This window comes from Mauremys mutica, chromosome 4 (genome assembly GCF_020497125.1).
Source record: "Mauremys mutica isolate MM-2020 ecotype Southern chromosome 4, ASM2049712v1, whole genome shotgun sequence".
Taxonomy (NCBI): domain Eukaryota; kingdom Metazoa; phylum Chordata; order Testudines; family Geoemydidae; genus Mauremys; species Mauremys mutica.
The window spans coordinates 162053872-162075916 of NC_059075.1; the positions used below are offsets into that span (position 1 = coordinate 162053872).

Genomic DNA, 22045 nt, shown 5'->3' on the forward strand with positions numbered 1-22045 from the left:
ACCTCAGGCAGATCAATATCTCCTTTTCCTTCCTGCTAATGAGCTCATTCTACCTCCCCCGGGGTGGTGCGAGGCCACAGTTGTTCACCTCTGCGAAGTGTTGGGAGCCAGCAGGTGGGCAGTGGCTGTAATTAACACACAGTATCCACCCTCCCTCGGCAGGGTCAGGAGAGGAGCCTGTGCATTACTGGGCCAGGCAAGGGCGTGCCACAGGGAAAGATGGTTATCAGCTTGTTTTGCTCCGTGACGCACTCACCATGGCTCTGTCACGCTGGAAGGTGCCGGCCGCTCGGTCCTTGATCCAAAGCCCTGCTTGAAGCCGAAGGCTTATGCCAAGGCACCCGGGGAAGGAGAAATCAGCCCCGCTTACAGAGTCGCAGGGCTGGAAGGGACCTCGGCAGGTCTAGTCAAGCACCCTGCGGTGAGGCAGGACCAAGTAACCCTCAACCATCCCCGACAGGGGTTTGTCCCACCTGTTCTTAACCCCCTCCAGTGACAGGGATTCCTCAGCTTCCCTTGAAAGCTTGGCCCAGTGATGAGCTACCCTTAGATTTTTTCCCCTAATCTCTAACCCAAATCTTCCTTTCTACAAACTAAGTGGATTCCTGCTTGTGCCGCCCTCAATGGATGTGGAGAACAATTGATCCCCATCCTCTTTCTAACAGCCCTGAACATCTCCCATGGCTGCTATCAGCTTCCTCCTCAGCCTTCTCCGCTCTAGACTAAATGTGCCCATTCTCTCAGCCTCTCCTCATGGTTCGTGTGTTTCACAACTCCGGCTTGGCAGAGCCAGGAGTCAGATGACCAAGACACAGATCCATCACTACAGCTAGCAGGAGAGTTGACCTTGTCTCACAGCTGCTTCCTGGAAGGCTCCCTGGGCTTAAATAAGGGGCCTGGACCAATCAGGGGCCATGAGGGAAGCTGTCAGTCTGGCCTGGAGGTGGAACTTCCTGTGGTATTTAGCTCCACAGGGTTTATTAGGTGCTAATGCACACAAGCTTTTTACAGCTGATGCGTAGTGGTGTGGTGGTGGCATTGGCTAGACCCTACCTTGTAGGCCCAGGTTCAAGGCCTGTTGCTGTGGTGTTTTCTAAACCTTTTCTCATTTTTGTGACTCTTCTGGACTCTCTTCAGTTTGGCCACATCTCTCCTAAAGAATTGAACACAATTCTCCGGCTGAGGCCTCCTCAGCGAAACAATCACCTCCCGTGTCTTACAGACAAGGCTCTTGTTAGCACAACAGTGATTCTGAGAGAGCTCCCAGCGCGATGCTCCCAGAGCATGAATTCGACCTAGCTGGCTCCCGGCAAATGCAATTAGTAACGGGGAGTCATCGCTGAGCAGGGGGGTGCTGGATGGCCACCACCATGGACTGGACTGGGGATCTCCAGGACTAAGAGCATGTGATGCTGCAACTTGTGTGACAGGGTCAAGGCTCCGTAGCCAGGTGCTTTAACAACGCATGTCCTCTGCGGGCTGGAGACAGGACGGGGACTTATAACACACACTTACCGGGGGGATGTAGCTGTGTTTACAGGGTGGGGTGTCCCACAAGGATCAGTTCTTGGTCCTCTGTTTTTCTCAGTGACCTGGAAGAAGGTGTAGGGCCATCACTGATTATATCTGCAGATGACACAGTTACGCTTGCTGGCAATGGGTTTGTTCGAGGTTCCCGTTGGTGTGAGCTGCTGGTGTTTCTAATTTAGTGCCAATGAAACTAAAGCTACGGTGCAAGTAGGCGCATGCAACGAACTGTAACGTTCATTTAAAATTAGGCTTTGGAGTGGGCCTGAGGCCTAGTATTCAGCTTGAGTCCTAGCAGTAGTAGCGGCGTGAGTAAGTAACCTTGGGTCAGAAGATTTAGCTACAGATACATTGTGCCAGACTATTAGCTTTATTCAGCCTGACCTTCCTAACTCCACTTTATGGAGACCCAGCTCTCCGCACAAATGTTTACGACAGTAGTTGGGACTCCTCATAATAGGCAGCCGGAATGGCCAATAGGGGCAGGAGACCAACACTTAATCAACTACGCTCTTGGAAACAGGCGGATGGAAGGAACAAGTGGATAAAAAGGGAATCAAACCCGACCTTCAGCGGGACCTCGGGATGGCAGGGCAAGTGGCAGGAGCCTTAATGTTTGTTTTGCCTTCAGGGGAATCGGCAGATCTGCGAGGGGGATTCTCTTATCTTGGGTTTTTTTGTTCTCTGATGTAGCTTATGTTGACCGTGGTACTAATGAAACTCAAAAAGAACAGGAGTACTTGAGGCACCTTAGAGAGTAACACATTTATTTGTTAGTCTCTAAGGTGCCACAAGTACTCCTTCTTTTTGCTGACACAGACTAAGAAAGGATAAGAGGGAAGGTGCTTTCATGGATTGGTAACTGGTTAAAAGACAGGAAACAAAGGGTATGTATAAATGGTTAGTTCAGAATGGAGAGAGGTAAATAGTGGTGTCCCCCAGGGATCTGTACCGGGACCAGTCCCATTCAACAGATTCATAAATGATCTGGAAAAGGGGGCAAACAGTGAGGTGGCAAAGTTTGCAGATGATACAAAACAATTCAAGATAGTTAAACCCAGAGCTGATTGCGAAGAGCTGCAAAGGGATCTCACAACACTGGGTGACTGGGCAACTAAATGGCAGATGAAATTCAATGTTGATAAATGCAAAGTGATGCACATTGGAAAACATCATCCCAACTATACATATAAAATGATGGGGTCTAAATTAGTTGTTACCACTCAAGAAAGAGATCTCGGAGTCACTGTGGAGAGTTCTCTGAAAACATCCACTCAATGTGCAGCGGCAGTCAGACAAGTGAACAGAATGCTGGGAATCATTAAGAAAGGGATCAATAATAAGACAGAAAATATCATCTTGCCTCTATATAAATCCATGGTACGCCCACATCTTGAATACTGCGTGCAGGTGTGGTCGCCCCATCACAAAAAAGATATACAGGAATTGGAAAAGGTACAGAGAAGGGCAACAAAAATGATTAGGGTTTGGAACAGCTGCCGTATGAGGAGAGATTAATAAGCCTGGGATTTTTTGGCTTGGAAAAGTGACGACTAAGGGGGAATATGGTAGAAGACTATAAAATCATGACTGGTGTGGAGAAAGTAAATAAGAAAGGGTTATTTACTCCTTCTCAAAACACAAGGGCTGGGGTCACCTGATGAAAATAATAGGCAGCAGGTTTAAAACAAACAAAAGGAAATAGTTCTTCACCCAACGCACAGTCAACCGGTGGAGCCCTTTGCCGGAGGATGGTGTGAAGGCCAAGACTATAATGGGGTTCAAAAAAGAACTAGATAAGTTCATGAAGGATAGGTCCCTCGATGGCTATGAGCCAGGATCATGTCCCTATCTTCCGTTTGCCAGAAGCTGGGAATGTGCGACAGGGGATGGATCACTTGATGATTCCCTGTTCCGTTCATTCCCTCTGGGGCACCTGACATTGGCCACTGTCGGAAGACAGGATACTGGGCTAGATGAACCTTTGTCCTGACCAGTATGGCCGTTCTTATGTTCTTATGTGGCTGGAAGGACGGTCTCCTGGACCTGTGATGGGCTGTGCAAACCCCACACTGGGAACAGAGGGTTAAGCAGCAGCTCTGTGCATTCACATGTGATAAGAGAGCTTGATCTTCTGGTTGGCAAAGCCTGTTAGCTTGATTGATGGCACACCCAACACCTGGCCAACTGATACGCCTACTCCGGGAGGAGATACCAGTAAAACATAACACAGCCCACCTCCAGTCTGACTGGTGTCTCTGGCCCAGGATGCCTAGAAGGGTGAATATTAAGGGAGGGAAGAGCTGGCCAGGAAATTGTTCTTGGCTCTGTAATTGGAGTGGGAGGACAGCGAAACCTAGAAATGTTGCCGGGAAATAAGGAACAATGGGGAGCGTGGGCAGATCACTCTTTGCCATGTGTAGCCCGCCTGGGATAATCGTGTTGGGCGGCAGCATTGTGTGCTCAAGTCTTGGCATGATTGGCAAAGGAGGCTGAGGTGGTAGTATAGCTATTTGAAAGAGGGGGAAACCGAGGCAGGGGAGAGATTCACAGATTCACAGATCTGGGAATACCCATCAAGAGTCCCAGCTCCTCTGCTCTAACCCACTCCTCTCCCAGAGCCGGGGAGAGAACCCAGGAGTCCTGGCCTCTAGTCCCCTCTGCTCTAACCCACTCGCAGAGCCAGTGATAGAACTTACAAATCCATAGGAGACCCTTTCTCTCAACATTTTATTTTATTTTATTTAAAAACATTTAAAATGGTCTAAAAGCAAACAAAAATATTTTGATTTTGTTGAAACAAACTGTTTGATTTAACTTGAAACAATTCCCTCTCCTCCCCCTGCTCCCTGATTTGAAGAAAGTTTCAAAAAAATTCATTTTTGGTGCCACCTTAAACTCTCCCCTCCCCCCTTCCCCCCCTGCAGGTTTTTTGGAATCATCAGCTAGCCAAAAAAATCCATCGTGTCTCATAACGTTCAATCATATTGAACTGTTGGGAAATATGAACATGATAAAAGGAGATTGTTTCCCAGCCATCGTGTGATTAGTCAGCAGGATTCCCTGCCACTGGGAGTTGCCGAGAACAAGAAACAAGCAAGAGATCTTGGAGTCACTGTGGATGGTTCTCTGAAAACTTCAGCGCTGCATGAAGCCGTGGTGAAAAAGTGAACAGAATGTTAGGAGCCATTAGGAAAGGGAGGGACAAGACAGAACATATCATAATGCCACTATCTAAAGCCATGGTGTGCCCACACCTTGAATATTGGGTCCAGTTCTGCCCCATCTCAGGGAGGATACAGTGGAAGTGGAGAAGGTTCAGAGAAGAGCAGCAAAGATGATCAGAAGTACGGAACGACTTCCACACCAGGGGAGACTAAAAAGATGAGGGCTGTCCGGCTTAGAAAACAGATGACCAAGAGAAGATGTGACTGAGGGCTATAAAATCATGAGTGGTGTGGAGAACGTGACTAGGGAAGTGTTATTTACCCCTTCACATAACACAAGAACCAGGGGCCACCCAATGAAATTGACAGGCCGCAGGATTAATTAAAAAAATAAAATAAAAAAAGGGAAGTTGGGACGTTGCATTTCATAATGTTTCATGGAAATATGCTTATGAGTGTAAATATCATGTAACTGGAATCTGCTTTATTCAAAAGGTCTCTTGTAAGGTATCATTACAAAGCTTATAATCTACAGCGTGTTCACCCTATTTGTATGCACGTATCACTCTTGTATCTGAAACTAGGAATGTGAAGTATAACTCTGAGGTCCTATTGTAATTATGCAAAGTGTGGACCATTAATGGTGGCCTGGAATCTCGATGGCTCCCATTGACGGGAACAATTGGTTGTAAATGGCTCTGTTTACTTGCAAACCTTCCTGGGTGTGTGCGGGCCAGCCCTGGAAGAATGGAAGCTGGGGTCTCACAGGACATGTGACCATGTCACCTGATACTGGAATCCATCTTAAATCTGGTGCTTTTCCACTGAGAAGGAGGAGTGGAGACCCAGAGAGACAAAAGATTCCTGCCTTGTGCCAAAGATATCAAAGGGGGTGGAACAGAAAAAAGGGGGTCGCAGGCATGAGAACACCCCTGCTTTCCACCGAAGATGTCTGCTGGAACTAACAAGGGCTGTACCAGGGGAAAGGATTGGGCCCAGACTAGGAAGGAGTCTAGTCTGTGAGAGAAGCTTATTGGAACATCTCTGAGGGTGAGATTAGGCTTAGATTTGCATATTTTTACTTTATTTTGCTTGGTGACTTACTTTGTTCTGTCTGTTATTACTTGAAACCACTTAAATCCTACTTTTTATTTTATACTTAATAAAATCACTTTTGTTTATTAATGAACCCAGAGTGAGTGATTAATACCTGGGGGAGCAAACAGCTGTGCATGTCTCTCTATCGGTGTTATAGAGGGCGGACAATTTATGAGTTTACCCCGTATATGCTTTATACAGAGTAAAACAGATTTATTTGGGGTTTGGATCCCATTGAGAACTGGGTGTCTGGGTGCTGGAGATAGGTGACCTACTGAGCAGTTTTTGGTTAAAGCCTGCAGTTTTAGGGGCATGGACCAGACCTGGGTCTGTGTTGCAGCAGGCGAGCGTGTCTGGCTCAACAAGGCAGAGAAAATGGGCTCAGAAGTAAATTTAGCGTGTCAGGTGACAGTCGCAATGTGATGGAGCAGGGCGGATTTGACCAGGGAATGTTGCTATTTGGAGGCAGTGAAGTGAGTGGAGCTAGAAAGCAGCCATTTGGCAGGGAAGTAGCCCCGAGGCTAGCGAGATGCCTTGCAGTGTTCTGGGGAGAATCCCTTTGAATTTGGCAAATGAGGAGGCTTTGGGGATCAGGTTTCATACATGATCAGTAGATTGTTTTACCAATACAAGGATCACCTGAGGTACTGAAGGGAGTTAGCTTTCACAGGCCCAAGTCATTTCTGCAAGACAGCGTCCCCTTGGCAGTGATATCAGCTGCACTGAGCACGTGTGGAAGACCTACTTACAGTAGAGCTGCTCGGGAGAGTTTCACTGCAACTTTTTTTTTGGTTGGAAAATGCCGATTTGGCAAAACTTTCCAGATCAACATCTTGAATTGGATGGAATTTTTGTCAGGAAAGTTTCTCAGGTCCAGGATGGACTTTCTAGAGCAGTGGTTTTCAACCTGTGGTCTGCAGACTGTCTAAGGCTTGCAAAGGGGGGCCCTCCATTCAACAGTGTTTAGGGGTCTGCAAATGAAAGAAGATTGAAACCACTGTCCTAGGCCAAGAGCAAGGCCCCAGAAGCACCAATAGCGGTGTGAGCAGGGCACTCCTTTGGGGGGTGGGGCAGAAGACCCTGCATCGTGTCCCTTCACTATATTAGGCATCGCGAGAACTGGAAGCTGGGTCTGAGTTTCATGATGACGGGGATTGAAAAAAGTAACCTCTTTGTCTTTTCAAAATGGAATTCTTGTTTTCCATGGACCCGTACGGCAAAGCACCTTGCATATTATCCCAGCGCGAATGAGCTTGTACAGAAGACATCACCTGCAGCCAAGGCCCATGTCTCCTGGGGCCCTGGCGGGAAGGCCCACGTCTCCTGGGGCCCTGGCGGGAAGGCCCACGTCTCCTGGGGCCCTGGCGGGAAGGCCCACGTCTCCTGGGGCCCTGGCGGGAAGGCCCACGTCTCCTGGGGCCCTGGCGGGAAGGCCCACGTCTCCTGGGGCCCTGGCGGGAAGGCCCACGTCTCCTGGGGCCCTGGCTGGAAGGCCCACGTCTCCTGGGGCCCTGGCTGGAAGGACCATGTCTCCTGGGGCCCTGGCTGGAAGGACCGTCTTCTGGACCTGTGATGGGCTGTACAAACTTCACACTGGGAAACAGATGGTTAAGGAGCATCTCTGGGCCCGGAGGCCTCACCCAGTCACACCTGCCTGGCAGGCTGTCAGTGGAGGTGCAGCGAAGCTCAGTCAGGGAGGCCTGTGAACGGGAGCTGATCTCCACTGGTAGGTCCTGCAGGAGCACAGCTGGAGCCCCGTGCCACCCGGAGCAGACCGCGGAGAGCCTGTGAGTGAGGGGGAAGAACCGCTGGAGAGGCAAGGCAGGGTGGCGCTGGGCAGTAGGCTAGCTGATACCCTTGCCCAAGTGATGCACCGGAACCACCAGCCCCGGGGTGTGGGAGGCACGAGTTCGAGGCCCACAGCCTTGAGGCACTAGGGGGACAGGAAAATAGTGTTCTGATCACTAGGGGACACACACAACCCTGCCCCATCTCCTAGGCCCCTGCCTAGAAGGGTCTGCTGGGTTAGAGCAGGGGGGAGGGGCTGGGAGCCAGGACTCCTGGGTTCTCTCCCCAGCTCTGGGAGGGGAGTGGGGGCTGGTAGGTTAGAGCAGAGGGGGCTGGGAGCCAGGACTCCCAGGATCTCTCCCTCCTGTGGGAGGGGTCTGAGGGCTAGTAGATTACATCACTAGTGTTAATTATGGCCGCTGGGATCAGCACAAAACGCTGCCAAGCTAATCCCTGCCAGGCTGGGGTGACTGAGCATGTCAAACAGGAGGGAGGGGGTGCAGCAGTCAGGCTGAGTGGTTACAGCAGCCCTTCCCAGGGTGGCTCCCAGAAATCATAGGCCTGTCGCCATGCCAAGCTGGCCAGCAAGGCTGCCATTACTGGGGAGTGCCTGCCTGTCTCCGCCAAGAGGCCTTGACTTCTTGACCTTTCACTCTGTGAGGCAAAGGAAACCGGTGCAGGGAGCTGGGGGCCAGGACTCCTGGGTTCTATCTTTAGGGCTGGGAGGGTAGTGGGGTCTAGTGTCTAAAATGCTCTGTGCATCATGCTGCCACTTACAGGTATGCAAATCAGCTCTCAAAACACTCCACTGCCCAGAAATCTCCCTGGCCCGTATATCAAGAGGAAACCATAACGCCGAGGCCTTCCTCAAATGACGCATATTCCCCCAATCAATGGCAGCCGTGTGCTGTTGTTCCCTTCCTCTCGCCGCCCACAGGATTTATTCCCACCCCGGCTATGCAAGGTCCCAGCTGATTTCCCCATCGCTGCTTCACACCCACTTCCTGCTTTGGGTTCTGGGAAGGATTTGGGCGGCGGATCTCAGAGGTGGGCCCACGGCTCTGATTTCGGGGCACGGCTATTCTTACAGCCCCTGCTTTCTGGGCAAGAGAGAAGTGCCTGATCTTTAGCGGCTGTACGCTGAAATCGGTGTGTGTGTGTGTCACCGAGATCATATTCCTACCCCTGTTAAATGTGGTGTCATCAAACAGCTCGCGGGAAGCGGTGTTCACCACTTCCCCATGCTGGTGCAAGCGCAGAGCAGAAGGACAGCCCCTGGCCTGAAGAGCGTAGAACCCAAGCACGGCGCCTGCTCACTTTCTTCGCCCTTCGGCTCGACGGCTGGCGCCTCGGGCTCTTTGGAGACCAAGCGGCCACCAGTTTGGCCAACGTGACTCAGAGATTTCACTCAGAAGCCTGTCCGTCGAGCCAACACGGCATCGCTTCTCCATGCTGCCCTCTAGGGGCCGGCTGGTGCAATGGGCCGCCTCGCCCCGCAGGGAAGCATCGGTGTGATGAATTTGCTAGGGCTGCCAGAACGCTGGTCGGAGGACCAAACCACAGGGAGAAAGCTGAATCCTCACTAGTTAAGGCCAGAAGGGGCTGTTCAATCACCTAGTCCGGCCGCCCATATTTCACGGGCTAGAAAATTTCTCCTGCGTCCTCCTCTATTGAATCCTGTAACTTGCATTGGGCTAATGCATTTTCCGGATAGGTGCCCAGGCTGCCTAGGAAGCCGTCAAGGGATGGGCCGTCAGCTGCTGTACATCAGGGTCTGTTCTAATGGTTAATCGCCCGTGCGACCACCACCAGCCGCCAGCTGGCAAAGGGCATGGGGTGCAGAGGATTTCACAGGGATCCCCTAGGTCAGATGTCTGAATATTAGCTCCACAAAGGGGGGGAGCATGTGACATCTCTGCCGAGAGCCCGCTGGCCGTCACAATCCTTGCAAGCTGGGTGCATGGAGAATATCGAAGGAGTTGTGTAACGACACTGCAAATTCTGTTCTTCAAGCCAGAAAGTTAAGGCAGGAGGTGCCCAGGCCTCGGGCGGGTTTCTCTCGGGCGGGGGGGGGAGGGGGGTAACGCTATCTGCCCGCTCGCTTGTGCGAAGCGTATTGTGCGTCTCGCCCTGTCACAAGAGCGCCTCCTCCTGGCCAGGCGTGGCGTGGCGGCTTCCTTCGCACACGGCGCCCTCTGCTGGCGACCACTCCGCCGCTGTGATGCGCTCTGTTCCTGTGTGTCACAGCGCCTCCTATTCCCGACTCAGCCCTCCGGCCGGCTCACCACATCGTCCCCCCACCTCCGCGGTATCAAAGTCTCCCCGGACCAGCTGTCCCTGTGGGGCCTCTGACGGTCCTGTGCCCATGGCTGGCAGAGAAATCCTGTACCCCGGGTTGCAGCTCAGACCCTTTAACCGCCAGCCAAGGTCTGCACAGTCCCCTTCCTGGCTGCTGTTTCTCTGGGCGTCAACTCATGCCTCCTTTCCCCACAGCTCCCCTGGGGTTTTCTCCTCTCTTCTCTCAGAGTCAGAGAGTGACAGTAGCCTCTCCCCCGGCTGCTGCAAACTTCCTCTCTTTCTAACCCAGGCTCTGAACAGCCGAGCCCAGAGGTGCCGGGGCCCTGAACCGCCAGGCCCGGAGGTGCTGGGGCTCTGAACCGCCAGGCCCGGAGGTGCCGGGGCTCTGAACCGCCAGGCCCGGAGGTGCCGGGGCTCTGAACCGCCAGGCCCGGAGGTGCCGGGGCTCTGAACCGCCAGGCCCGGAGGTGCCGGGGCTCTGAACCGCCAGGCCCAGAGGTGCCGGGGCTCTGAACCGCCAGGCCCGGAGGTGCCGGGCCTGTGAACTGCCAGGCCCAGAGGTGCCGGGGCTCTGAACCGCCAGGCCCGGAGGTGCCGGGGCTCTGAACCGCCAGGCCCGGAGGTGCCGGGGCTCTGAACCGCCAGGCCCGGAGGTGCCGGGGCTCTGAACCGCCAGGCCCGGAGGTGCCGGGGCTCTGAACCGCCAGGCCCAGAGGTGCCGGGGCTCTGAACTGCCAGGCCCAGAGGTGCCGGGGCTCTGAACTGCCAGGCCCAGAGGTGCCGGGGCTCTGAACTGCCAGGCCCGGAGGTGCCGGGGCTCTGAACTGCTGAGCCCAGAGGTGCCGGGGCCCTGAACTGCCAGGCCTGGAGGTGCCGGGCCTGTGAACCGCCAGGCCCGGAGGTGCTGGGGCTCTGAACCGCCAGGCCCGGAGGTGCTGGGGCTCTGAACCGCCAGGCCCGGAGGTGCCGGGGCTCTGAACCGCCAGGCCCAGAGGTGCCGGGGCTCTGAACTGCCAGGCCCGGAGGTGCCGGGGCTCTGAACTGCTGAGCCCAGAGGTGCCGGGGCCCTGAACTGCCAGGCCTGGAGGTGCCGGGCCTGTGAACCGCCAGGCCCGGAGGTGCTGGGGCTCTGAACCGCCAGGCCCGGAGGTGCTGGGGCTCTGAACGACTGAGCCCAGAGGTGCCGGGGCTCTGAACTGCTGAGCCCAGAGGTGCCGGGCCTGTGAACTGCCAGGCCCAGAGGTGCCGGGGCTCTGAACGGCTGAGCCCAGAGGTGCCGGGCCTGTGAACTGCCAGGCCCAGAGGAGCCGGGGCTCAGCCCTGGCACAAATTAAGCAGTGGGTGCCGGGTTTTGGAATAAGGACAACGGGTTGTTCTGGGGCAAAGAGACTGGCAGGATAATTCGCCTAGGAAGCAAGTTGACCCTGCGTTTGCCTGGTGGCCAGAGGATCACAGCCAAACCTGGCTGTAAATCGCCGGAAGGGCAGTCGCTGAGCAATCTTTAGCTAGACAGGAGAGTATCTTGTTGGCTAAGTCAAGGCTCTACACTGCGGCTTCGGGCGTCACTTTCCACGCAGGCAGCTGGTGGTTTCCAAGGCTTCTCCTTGCTGTCACTCGGCCCTCTCTGCTGTGTGACACGCTCACTGACCAGCTGTCACTAGCAGCCTCTCTAAGGGCCGCGTGCTAAGCTGGAACTGGTAAGCAGGGGTGCCCGCCGTCCTCAGACGCAGATATCTGTAAATTCTGCAAGCGTCCACTGGACCAGGGAGACGGTCAAGGCCAGGAGCTTGCCTGCTGCTAATCCCTAGCGTGAGGGTTGTGAGTTCAATCCTTCAGGGGGCCATTTAGGGATCTGGGGCAAAATCAGTAATTGGTCCTGCTAGTGAAGACAGGGAACTGGACTCGATGACCTCCAAGGTCCCTTCCGGCTCTGTGAGGTGGGTGTATCCCCATATATTATTATAGGAGAGCGGGGCTCTGCGAAGGCCTAGAGGGCGGGGCTTGTATTGCCTGCGGCTGATGGAACCAGGGGTGCCAGAATGGGGAGCAGGGCATGGCCCTGCCACTTTTTATCTGCCTTAAGGGCGAGTGATGGGAGGAGGGGGTGGAGAGGAGCGAGTGGGGGGCGGGGCCTCAGGGGAGAGGCGGAGTGAGGGCGGGGCCTCGGGGGGAGAGCCGGAGTGAGAGTAGGGCCTCAGGGTGAGGGGTGGACCAGGGAGCGGGGCCATGGCTTGGGCCCTGGTGGCCCCCCACGTCTAGGTAGCTTCCGGCACTCCTGGGCTGAACCCCAGTTGGCAGGTGGTGAAGAGGGAGCCCTGGGTACCCCAGGAAGTGTGTGTGTGGGGTACAAATGTCCCCCAAACGTGTCACCCTGTTTTCTCGTCCCTTGGCTGCCATAAAAGCCAGCCGGCTAGCAAACTCGGCCGTGGCCGCCACCACGTTTGCCCGAGCTCAGCGGCCCGGAAGCGCCAGAAGCAAGGTGGCGACTGCGGTGAATGTATAGGCATCGACCACGCCGCACGGATGCTGAGACGTGTGTGTGTGTTTCTCTGCTCCACCCAAATCAAGGCACCGCCCCAGCGAGTTAAACAGGCCGAGCTCTGTAAGCTTCCCATGATTTTCTCTGGCCCTCGGATCGTTTTTGTGGCTCCTCTCTGATTCTTTGAACGGCCGTTTTAACATGCGCGTGCCAGAAGTGGACGCAGGGTTCCAGTATCGGTCTCACCGATACAGAGGTAAAATCTCCGCGTAAGCCCTTTGAGGTACAGCGTCACGCCGGGAGCTCACATTGAGTTCTTTGTCCATCATGACCTCTTAAATCTTTCCACCTGGGATTCTTCTTAAGGGGACGGGAATTTTGGCTCCAATTTTAAGACCAGCTCGAAGATGGGAGCAGCGTGAAAAACAAGAAGCTGGCAACCGGGATTCTCATCCGACCGGTATGGCCAGATCCCAAGTTATCTCCCATCGCGATCGGCACAGGTTGCAACTGAGTCTTGGCGATGCCTCACCCATTATCACAACTGTCAACAACACCTCCTGTGTCACCTAATTGTTGCTGAGCTTTGGAGGTTTATATAAGTTCTTTTGCATGACAAAAGCTGGGCGTGGGTAGCCAGTGGGTTTTGCAAATGCATGAGGTTGAAAAAATAGGGACTGCATATCTGTGGGATGGTAGCCCCCAGAGTCACCAATCGTGTCAGGCACTGCACTCCCCGACCAACATCAGGTCTTCTGTTGTGCTTGGTGCTGTACAGACCCACCCCATCAGGGCTCCTCAGACCCGATGATCGTAATTTTTCTGTTATGATCATTATAGAACTGTGTGTAACCAATGCGGTGCCATCTGTCTGAATCTGCAGGCAGCCTGAACAAATGGTCGGCTGACAGATGGAATGTAATGGACTCAATGAGTGTTAACTCTGAAACCTAATGATAATAATGTCACAATTGGGCATGGGTTTGAACTGACATGGGGGCATCTGCCTGAGTCTGCAGAGAGCCTGGCATGATAGCCCCAAGAGGCATGTGTCCTGCTAACCCTATATTGTGAATGTTTGTTAATTCTGAAGTCTACCAATAAACATAATTGGAACTGAGGGGAATTTTTGCAACCAAAACTGTTAAGCCAGAAAAAAAAATGCAGGGTTGGTGACCCCCAAAAATGTTTTGTGAATTTGTATTGGTTTTGCTAAATTTCTTTTATCAAAACAAAGTCGGAAAAAAGCCAACATTTTCTAAACAAAATGTTTTTATTTTTCAAACATCGAAAAGGTTTGGTTTCTTTTGGTTCAAAAAGACTGGTTGTTTAATTTAATTTAAAGAAACATCAGCAGTGTTTCAAAGTGGTTGCAAGATTTGGGTTTTTTGCTTCAAAACAACGTGGCGTTTCAAGAGTTCCTTCAATTGAAATGTAAAAAAATTAAATGTTTCAAAGCGATTGAAACATTTTGATTTTTTTCAGTTTGCAATGACTTCGTTGTTCAAGCTTCCTTGTAATTTAACTTAACCCCCCCCAATTTTTTTTTTAAAAAACAGTTGAAATGTGTCGATTTTTTTTTTAAATGAAACATTTCATTTGATGGATTTTTTTTGTTTTGCATTTTCAAGTCACTAAAAATGTCTAAAACCTAATTTTTCAGTTCAACCCAGCCCCTCTGCCCCGATTTTCAAAAAATCAATTATTTGCCCAGCACTAGATGTGCCATTTCATGGCTGATTGGAACAAAAAAAGGAGGATTGTATTGTATAGGGACCTACCTGCTTTGAAATCCCAAGTGGGTGGGGCTTATGTTGTGGGAGGAGCTAAGAGGAGCCACACCCCTTATTCCCCCTATTCCCCCCACCCCTGGATTGTGAATAGACACAGCTTCGATTCATTTTTGCATCAAAGGCTTTTTATTAACAATAGAGGCAGAAAGCTACATCACATCTAGAGCAGAATTGACACCCCCCAACAGTGTGTATGTCTGAAATGGGGGAGGGGGGTAATTCCTTATCCCCTAGACTGACCACAACCCCTCCCTTTGTGGCTTCTCACAGCATCCCCCTGTGAGGTAGGAAAGTTTTACAAGCTCCATTTGACAGATGGGTGGGGGGAATGGAGGAAAGCCAATTGACTGGCCTGAGGTCACACTGTAAACTGGTGGTACAGCTGGGAGCAGAATGCACCCGCCCCCCCACAGGAGGTCCCCGTTCTGAGCTGGGAATTGAACCCAGGCGTCCTGATTCCCATCCTACCACCTCTAACCACTACTCCCCTCTAAAAGGCAGACCTAGAACCCAGGCGTCTTGATTCCCATCCTACCACCTCTAACCACTACTCCCCTCTAAAAGGCAGACCTAGAACCCAGGCGTCCTGGCTCCCACGCCCTATCCTACTAGGCCCCCCTGCCCTCCCAAAGCTGGGCACAGAACCCAGGAGTCCTGTTTCCCAGCCCTCCCCTCCCAGGGTTAGGATAGAACCCAAGAATCCTGGCTCCCAGCCCGCCTTCCACTACGTACTGGATCCCTCTGCCTTTCCAGAGCTGGAAAATGAACCTAGGTGTCCTGGCTCCAGACTCTGTGCTGTAACCACTAGACACTGTGGTCCTGCCACCCACTTTTGTGAACATCAAATGAGAACAAAAGCATAAACTATATTGCAAGGTAAAGTCAGAGAGTATTTTAACTAGAGAAAAGATCCAAAAATTCAGTGGTCCCCTTAAATCTGCCCCTGGTGGAATTTAATAGTTGGATGTAAAGGAAGTTCCTTCCAATTAAAGCTGTTCCAGATCTTGAAATCCTTAATCCTAAATCCTTCCCGATTCAGAATGAATCCCCCCAACATTTTACGTTTCCATAAAACAACATTTTTGAAAAAAATCAAGTTTTGAATTTGATTTTTTAAAATTTCAGTGGATGTTCTTGCTCTTTTCATATTATGTTTTTCTTTCCTATAATGTGTCGTATAAAATAAATTTCAAACTGAAAAGTCTTTTCAAAAATTTAAAAAAATGGAATGTATTGTTCTGATCCAAAGACTGTTGTTTTGATTTCCACGTTTCTGTATCTGATTGGTCTTTTTATTTTATAATGTATGAGCGAAAATACATTTTCAAATGAAAAGTCAGAACTTTTCAATCTGATCAAAATGTTCCATTCCGATGTCAACTTTTCTTTCCATTTCTTTATTTGAAAATAAAATACAAGCTCAAGAGGAATAGTGTGTGTGTATGTGGTATAGTATCTTATATACTCTCCTATGTAGACTATAAAGCATAATACATTTCAAAGTATCATAAAGTTTCATTTCAATTTCAACTTCACTTTTCTTGTCATTTCTTCATCCTGTATTATTTTGTATTATTTCATTTATATATATATATATATATATATATATATATGTTTCTATTCTAGGCTACTCAATTGATAATAGAATATAAAATAAAATACATTTTGAAAGGAAAAATTGCAATATTTAATTTCAATTTCAACTTTGCTTTTCTTGATCTTACGTTTTATTTTGTAGTTAATTTTCATATTTTGAATTTTATTTTATAGATGACGATATTCATATATTTCAAATCACTTTGAAATTAAAATTGGAATATTTTAACCTGATTGAAATGTTTCAAATAGGGTTTGACTTTTCATTTCTTGATCTTGTATTTTATTTTATGTTAAAGTCTATTTAATTCCATGATTATTTATAATAGAATAGAAGATCAAATCAATTTCAAAATAAAAAGTTCTTTCAAAATGAAAAATCAGAACATTTCTTTGACTTTTCTTGTCTTTTCATCTCTTGATCTTCTACTGTATTTTAGGAATATTATTTTGACTTTTATATTTTTAAATTTTATTTTCTAGCCTATTCTTTATTATTTATAACAGAATAGAAAATCAAATCCATTTCAAAGTGAAATACAGTTTTGAAATGAAAAATTGAGATGCTTAACCTTTTGATTTTGAAATGAAATTTCCTTGAAATTGACCTGTCCTCATGGAATATTTAGATCTCAATGAATCGGCATTTCCCAACCAAAAAATATTCCATCAGAAATTTTTCCATCTAATTGGCGCGGATCACATTTCTCACCCAACACAACTCTCCCGTGGATCGACAAGTGTATCCAATTCTACTTTCCTAGGCCGAGTCTCGGTAGGCTGACTGTATTTTATCTTAGCCTAGTGGCTGCAGTGTGAATCAGCCGCTGATTTTAAATTCTCTAGGACAGGTTTTTTCGTTTATCTCTATTGAAACATTCTGAGGGGGGAATGAAAAACTATCAAGCCCTTCCAAAAAATAATAAATATGGAATCTCATCTACACTGGGTTTATATGTTCAGATCTCTGACTTGGTAGGGGAGATAGATGGATGGATGGATGGGGTGTATGGGGATGAATAGATAGATAGACGGGTGGATGGGGATAGATAGAGGGGATATCTGGTGATAGATAGATAGATAGATAGATAGATAGATGGGGTGGATGGGGATAGATAGATAGATTAGATAGATAGAGGGGATATCTGGGGATAGATAGATAGATGGGGTGGATGGGGATAGATAGATAGATGAGAAGGGTATATAGGGATAGATAGATAGATAGATAGATAGATGGGGTGGACTAGTCCCAAAGTCCCCTGCTGGAGGCTTCACGGTCCTGCCACCACCATCCCGGGAAAGGAGCAGTGGAGAGGTCCTCCAAGCGGCCTCAAATGCTTGTGAGGAGCCAACCAGAGGGGCTGCTAGAACGGCTAATCAGGGACTGGGGGGCCATATAAAAGGAGCTGCAGAGTAGAGGAGCACTAGCAGTCAGTGGCTGCTTGGAGCTGGAGAAGAAAGGGCGCATGCCTGGCTGGAAGAGCAGCAGGACCACAGACAGCTAAGCGGGGGCAGGGACCAGGGGAGGGGGAGGCTCCTGGCTGGCTGCTAGGACTGAGCCAAAGACAGTTTGCTAGCAGGGACCAGGGGAGCAAAGAAGGAGCTCCTGGCTGGCTGCTGGGACGAAGGACTGAGCCCAGCTGGAGGCCACAGGAAGACGGTGTCTCCAGGGAGGAAGCCCTGGGGATATGGCCCCATACCAGGGCCAGGGCTATTTAGAGACTGAGCCCAGGGAGAGCTGGAGAGACACCACCAGAGGGGCACTGAGATAGGCCCCGGTGGAGTGTATGCCCCGGAAGGGGTCTGTTCTGGTTCACATGCAGACAGTGCGTGGGACTCAGCTGGAGGGCTAAGTCATTGAAAAAAACACCTGAGAACCACCAAAGGGGGTCACCAGAACTGAACGAACGCAGACGCGCCCCACCAGAGGGGGCGCTCGCCAGAGGTGGGTGCAGACCCTGTTACAGATAGACGGATAGGTTAGCTTAGATGGGGTATATGGAGATAAGGGATGGCTGGCTGGAGGCACGTGCATGGGGATATGCAGACAGACAGAGCAGGGGGTAGAGAGGCCAAGAGACAGAGATTCAGTGACTCTGGAGACAGACTGATCAATAAATAAGGCTTGGATCAGACAGGTGAGAGAGTTGGGCCGTGGACGGCTGCGGAAGGACAGGCAGACAGATGCTGAGTTTGCTCACGCTGCCCCCTTCCCCCATGGGTGTGAGTGAGAGACGGGGGTGCCCTCCCTGGGAGGTCAGTGCATGGGGTGGTGCCCTCTGGGCAGGTGGCACTGACAGATCCCACCCCCTCTTCCAGCCTGGGGACAGGGAGGGAGACGACCCAGCCGCCTCTCCCCACAGTAGCCCTTTCTAGCCCTCCAGGAGAAGCAGCCCCACAAGCAGCAGCAGCCAGGTGGTCGTGCCGGTCCTCGCGGCCCAGCCAGCCCCAGCGTTCCCGAACATGTTCCTCCCCTTCTCTTCTGGCACAAACTCGACGTCGGGGACGTGGTCGTGGATCCAGGCCTCATAGGAGGTGAGGCGGATGTAGACCCCGGGGCGGTTCTTGATGGCGCAGCCTTCGCCCCAGCTGACGATCCCGGCCAGCAGCCACTCCTTGGAGGCCTTGCAGACCAGCGGGCCGCCGGAGTCCCCCTGTGGGGCAGAGGCAGAGACGGGGGGTGGGAAGGGGCGTGAGAGTGGTGCTGGGGATCGGGGCCTTGTGTGCGTGTGAGCAGCACTGCCTCCTGCCGGAGGGAATCCGGATCAATGGAACACCCGGCTAGATGGGCTGGTCCCGGGTAGCAGAGAAGGGGCAGGATACCGGGCTAGATGGGCCCATGGCTCTGAGCTGGGACAGCAGGGAGGGGGCAGGATACCGGGCTAGATGGGCCCACGATCTGACCAGGGCAAGAGGTAGGATACCAGGCTAGATGGGCCCATGGGTCTGACCCAGGGAGGGTGTCAGGACTCCGCCTTCCCTGGCCGGGGGGCACTCACCTTGCATGTATCCTTCATGCCCTCAGCATACCCGGCACACATCATGTCATTCTGGATGGACTTGGGCGGGAACTTCCCCCCCAGTGCCTTGCTGTAGAGATATCTGCAGGTCTTCTGGTTTATAATGGGCACCTGAAGCTTCTGGAGGGTCTGCGGGGCTGGCAGGTCCTCTGGGAAGGAGAGCCAGAGACAACGGTGAGGGGCCCAGATGGCTTTGAAGCAGAGCCAACGATTCCAAAGGGAGTGGAGGATGGGGGGAGATCAGAGAATTTCCCCTCTCATCCAGAGCAATTGTCCATGTTGGGTGCCATCACACAGTCCCCATGGGAACATCTGTGATAGGCCTTGTTCAGTCAAGGGGAATCTCTCTGGACTCAACGGTGGACATTCACTGTTTGAATTCCTGTTTAACGGGTTTAAGTTTTCCTCACCCAAGATTTGTTTAACCTTTTTTGGTGGGGAGGGAGGGAGGTTTCAAAGGATCAGGCTCTGTTTTGGGAGATTTGGTTTTCATTGGTTGTTGGCTTTCGTTTATCGGTTATTGTTTCTTTGGTTGGGTTTCACTGATTAGGTTTTCAGTTTGACTTATCCGTTTTCCTTTCTCAAGCAGTGGGTTTCATTTGCCGGGTTTCTGGTTTCATTGATCTGTTTCTGTGTTATGCTTGTTGAGTTGGCTGTATTGGGGTTTGGGTTTCATGCCTGACATTTCATTAAGGGATTTTGTTTCTCAAGGTTTGGGTTGTTTCATGTATTATTTATTGGGTATTGTTTATTGGGTTTTATGTTGCCATGGTCGGGTATTATTTGTCAGGTTTCACATTTCTATGATCAGTTATTGGTTATTGGTTTCCATGATTGGTGTCGGTTATCAGGTTTCACATTGCGTTTATTGGGTATTGTTCATTGGGTTTCATGTTTCCGTTATTGGGTATTGTTCATTGGATTTTTTATTTCAATTATCGATATCATTTCTCGGGTTTCATGTTACATTTATCAAGTATTATTCATTGGGTTTTGCATTTCCGTTATTGGGTATTGTTTATCGGTTTCTATTATCGGGTATTATTCATCAGGTTTCACGTTGCCATTATTGGAGATCGTTTATTGAGTTTCATGTTACATCTATCGAATCTTGTTGATCAGGTTTCATGTTTCTGTTGTCAGTAGACTTGTAGGATTCGATTTTTATCAGTAAATGTTGGTAAACATCAGGTTTCACCATACACACACCCACACACAAACTGATGAAAAAATATTTCCATTATCGTAACACAAATTTACTCATCGCCAAAGTAAGAAAAATGCTGCTTGAGAACTTATGAGAGTTTGATTTAAGGATATTTACTTTGTATCTTTTTGCCATGTGATTTTGACAATTTGTGTTTAGCGGTTATAAAGCTTTCACTTTTTGAAATCAATGTCTACAGTCATTAAATAATTATTGTCTGACGCACCCTGTTGTCTGATGGCTCCCCATAATTTCCCACAACTGAAAATTTAGATTGATGAAACTAAAAAGATGCTTAAAACTCATAATTTTGTGCAATTTACATGGATAAAAATAGGAAAAAGTGCATGAAAACAAATCTGTTGAAATTATAAAAAAACAGAAATCAAATTCTACCAAGTTATCAGCTATTTTTTACCGGGTTTTGTTTTTCTGTTATAAGTTTCCATGTTTCGTTTATTGGGCATTGTTAATCGCGGTTGGTGTTTTGTTTATCATGTTTCGTTTACTGGCCTTGCATTTTTGTTTCTTTGTTCTTTATGTTTCATTTATTGTTGAACATGTTTCAATTATTTTATTTCATTTGTCATTTATCTTGTTACTTTTGTAGTTTACTGTGGTTGGTTTAATCTTATTTCATTTATTGTTTCTTGTATTTCACATATTGTTGGTTGTTTCTCATTTATCGCAAGCCACTTATCGCTAATTGGGTATTGAGTTTCCTTCTATCACCTTCCACTTTTATCATGTTTTGTTTCTTGTGTTTAATTTATTGTTGATGGTGTTTTACTGATCAGGTTTTGTTTACTGGGTTTGCTTTGTCATGTTTCTTTTATCACTGATCAGGTTTTGTTTATTGGTTTTGTTTGTCGTGTTCCTTTGATCATTTCTCAGGTTTGTTTAGCAGTTTCATTTATCACATTCTGTTGATTGTTTATTGGGTTTTGTTTATCAGTTGTGCTCCTTTGATTGATTGTTGGGTTTTGTTTCTAAGTTGTTTGTTTATTGTCTTTCATTGGTAAGTTTTCTTTATCAATTGCATTAATCGGTTTCTGTTTCATTTCTGGGGATCCGATTTTGTTTACGGGTTCCCTGGTTTCCCCCTTTTCGAATCCCCCCATAAACTTCTTCGTAGACCATTTCCCATCATGAATCGTCTCGGGAAAAGAAATCCCAAATCCCGAACCTGCTAAATAACCTCCCCTTCCTCTGCGTCCATCATCCCAACTGCTGACTCCCACCCACCCTTTGAACCCACCGTTTTCCTAGTTTCTCTGCCCCAGTGCCATGATCCCAGCTCCCAAAGACACCTACCACCTTCCCGGATGTTGCCCCAGCCGGTTACCCAGCATTTCATGCCTGCTGGGAACTGGACAGAGGCAGCTGGGAGGCAGATGGGGAGGATATAATCGGTGAATTGGATGGGTCTCGCCAGCTCCACCAAGGCTATGTCTCCGCTGGAAGATTCCCCTAAGTATTTCGGGTGGCGGATGATGCGTTTCACACCCAAGGACACCTTGTGAGGTTGACTGTTGGCCAACTTGTTGACTCCCAGCAGAACCATATAGTTGGAGGTGTTTGTACTCCTGAGAGCAGAGAGAGGAGTCAGAAAAGGGGGCTGGGGGAGGGGGGGCTGTGGGCTGGGATTGAGGGGCACCGGCAGCACCGGGGGTGGGAGGAGCCCAGGACTGGGGCAGCAGGGGGCTGCGGGTCGGGATCAAGGGACGTTGACACTCACCGTTGGAAGCAGTGAGCCGCCGTCACCACCCACTGGTTGGAGATGAGGGATCCCCCGCATAGGTGTTTGTTGTACCAGAGCAGACTCGCCTGCCAGGGCCACTCACCTTCCATCGAATCCTCACCCCCCACGCTCCGGTACTGAGCTCTGGGGCGGCCACAGACTGGGGAGAAGGAGGCGGGGGTGGGGGATGCTCAGACAGCCTGGGGGGATTGCCAAAGCCAGCAGAAAACAGCTGGGTACATCTGGGGTGCATCCCCCACCCCGCCCCGGGCAGGTCTTGAACCAGCCACACGTTGGGCCCTGGCTGGATCCGTCCCCCATCACAGAACCA

At 50.1% G+C, this 22045-nt stretch overlaps 1 protein-coding gene across 2 annotated transcripts; it reads right to left on the reverse strand.

The window, feature by feature from the left end:
• Positions 1–16943: 16943 nt before the first annotated feature.
• Positions 16944–22006, reverse strand: LOC123370525 (serine protease 27-like). Of its 2 annotated transcripts, none has more exons than XM_045017182.1 (4): positions 21818–22006; positions 21288–21559; positions 18746–18915; positions 16944–18400 (listed from the first exon to the last, which is right to left on the reverse strand). In XM_045017182.1, the coding sequence occupies exons 2-4, from the start codon at positions 21535–21537 to the stop codon at positions 18119–18121; spliced, it is 702 nt and encodes a 233-aa protein (XP_044873117.1). In that variant the 5' UTR covers positions 21538–21559; positions 21818–22006; the 3' UTR covers positions 16944–18118. The 2 variants fall into 2 exon arrangements, with proteins under 2 accessions (XP_044873117.1, XP_044873116.1); XM_045017181.1 differs by having other exon boundaries at positions 21712–22006.
• Between the last annotated feature and the right edge of the window lie 39 nt (positions 22007–22045).

What these genes read in the sequence shown, in the direction of transcription:
- LOC123370525 (XM_045017181.1), bottom strand. Translation starts at nt 21,824, where the DNA reads ATGGAAGGTGAGTGGCCCTGGCAGGCGAGTCTGCTCTGGTACAACAAA. An exon ending in GCGGCTCACTGCTTCCAACG is followed by an intron (nt 21,560 to 21,711) that starts GTGAGTGTCAAC and finishes CTCTGCTCTCAG; the next exon opens with GAGTACAAACACCTCCAACT. An exon ending in GGGCAACATCCGGGAAGGTG is followed by an intron (nt 18,916 to 21,287) that starts GTAGGTGTCTTT and finishes TCTCCTTCCCAG; the next exon opens with AGGACCTGCCAGCCCCGCAG.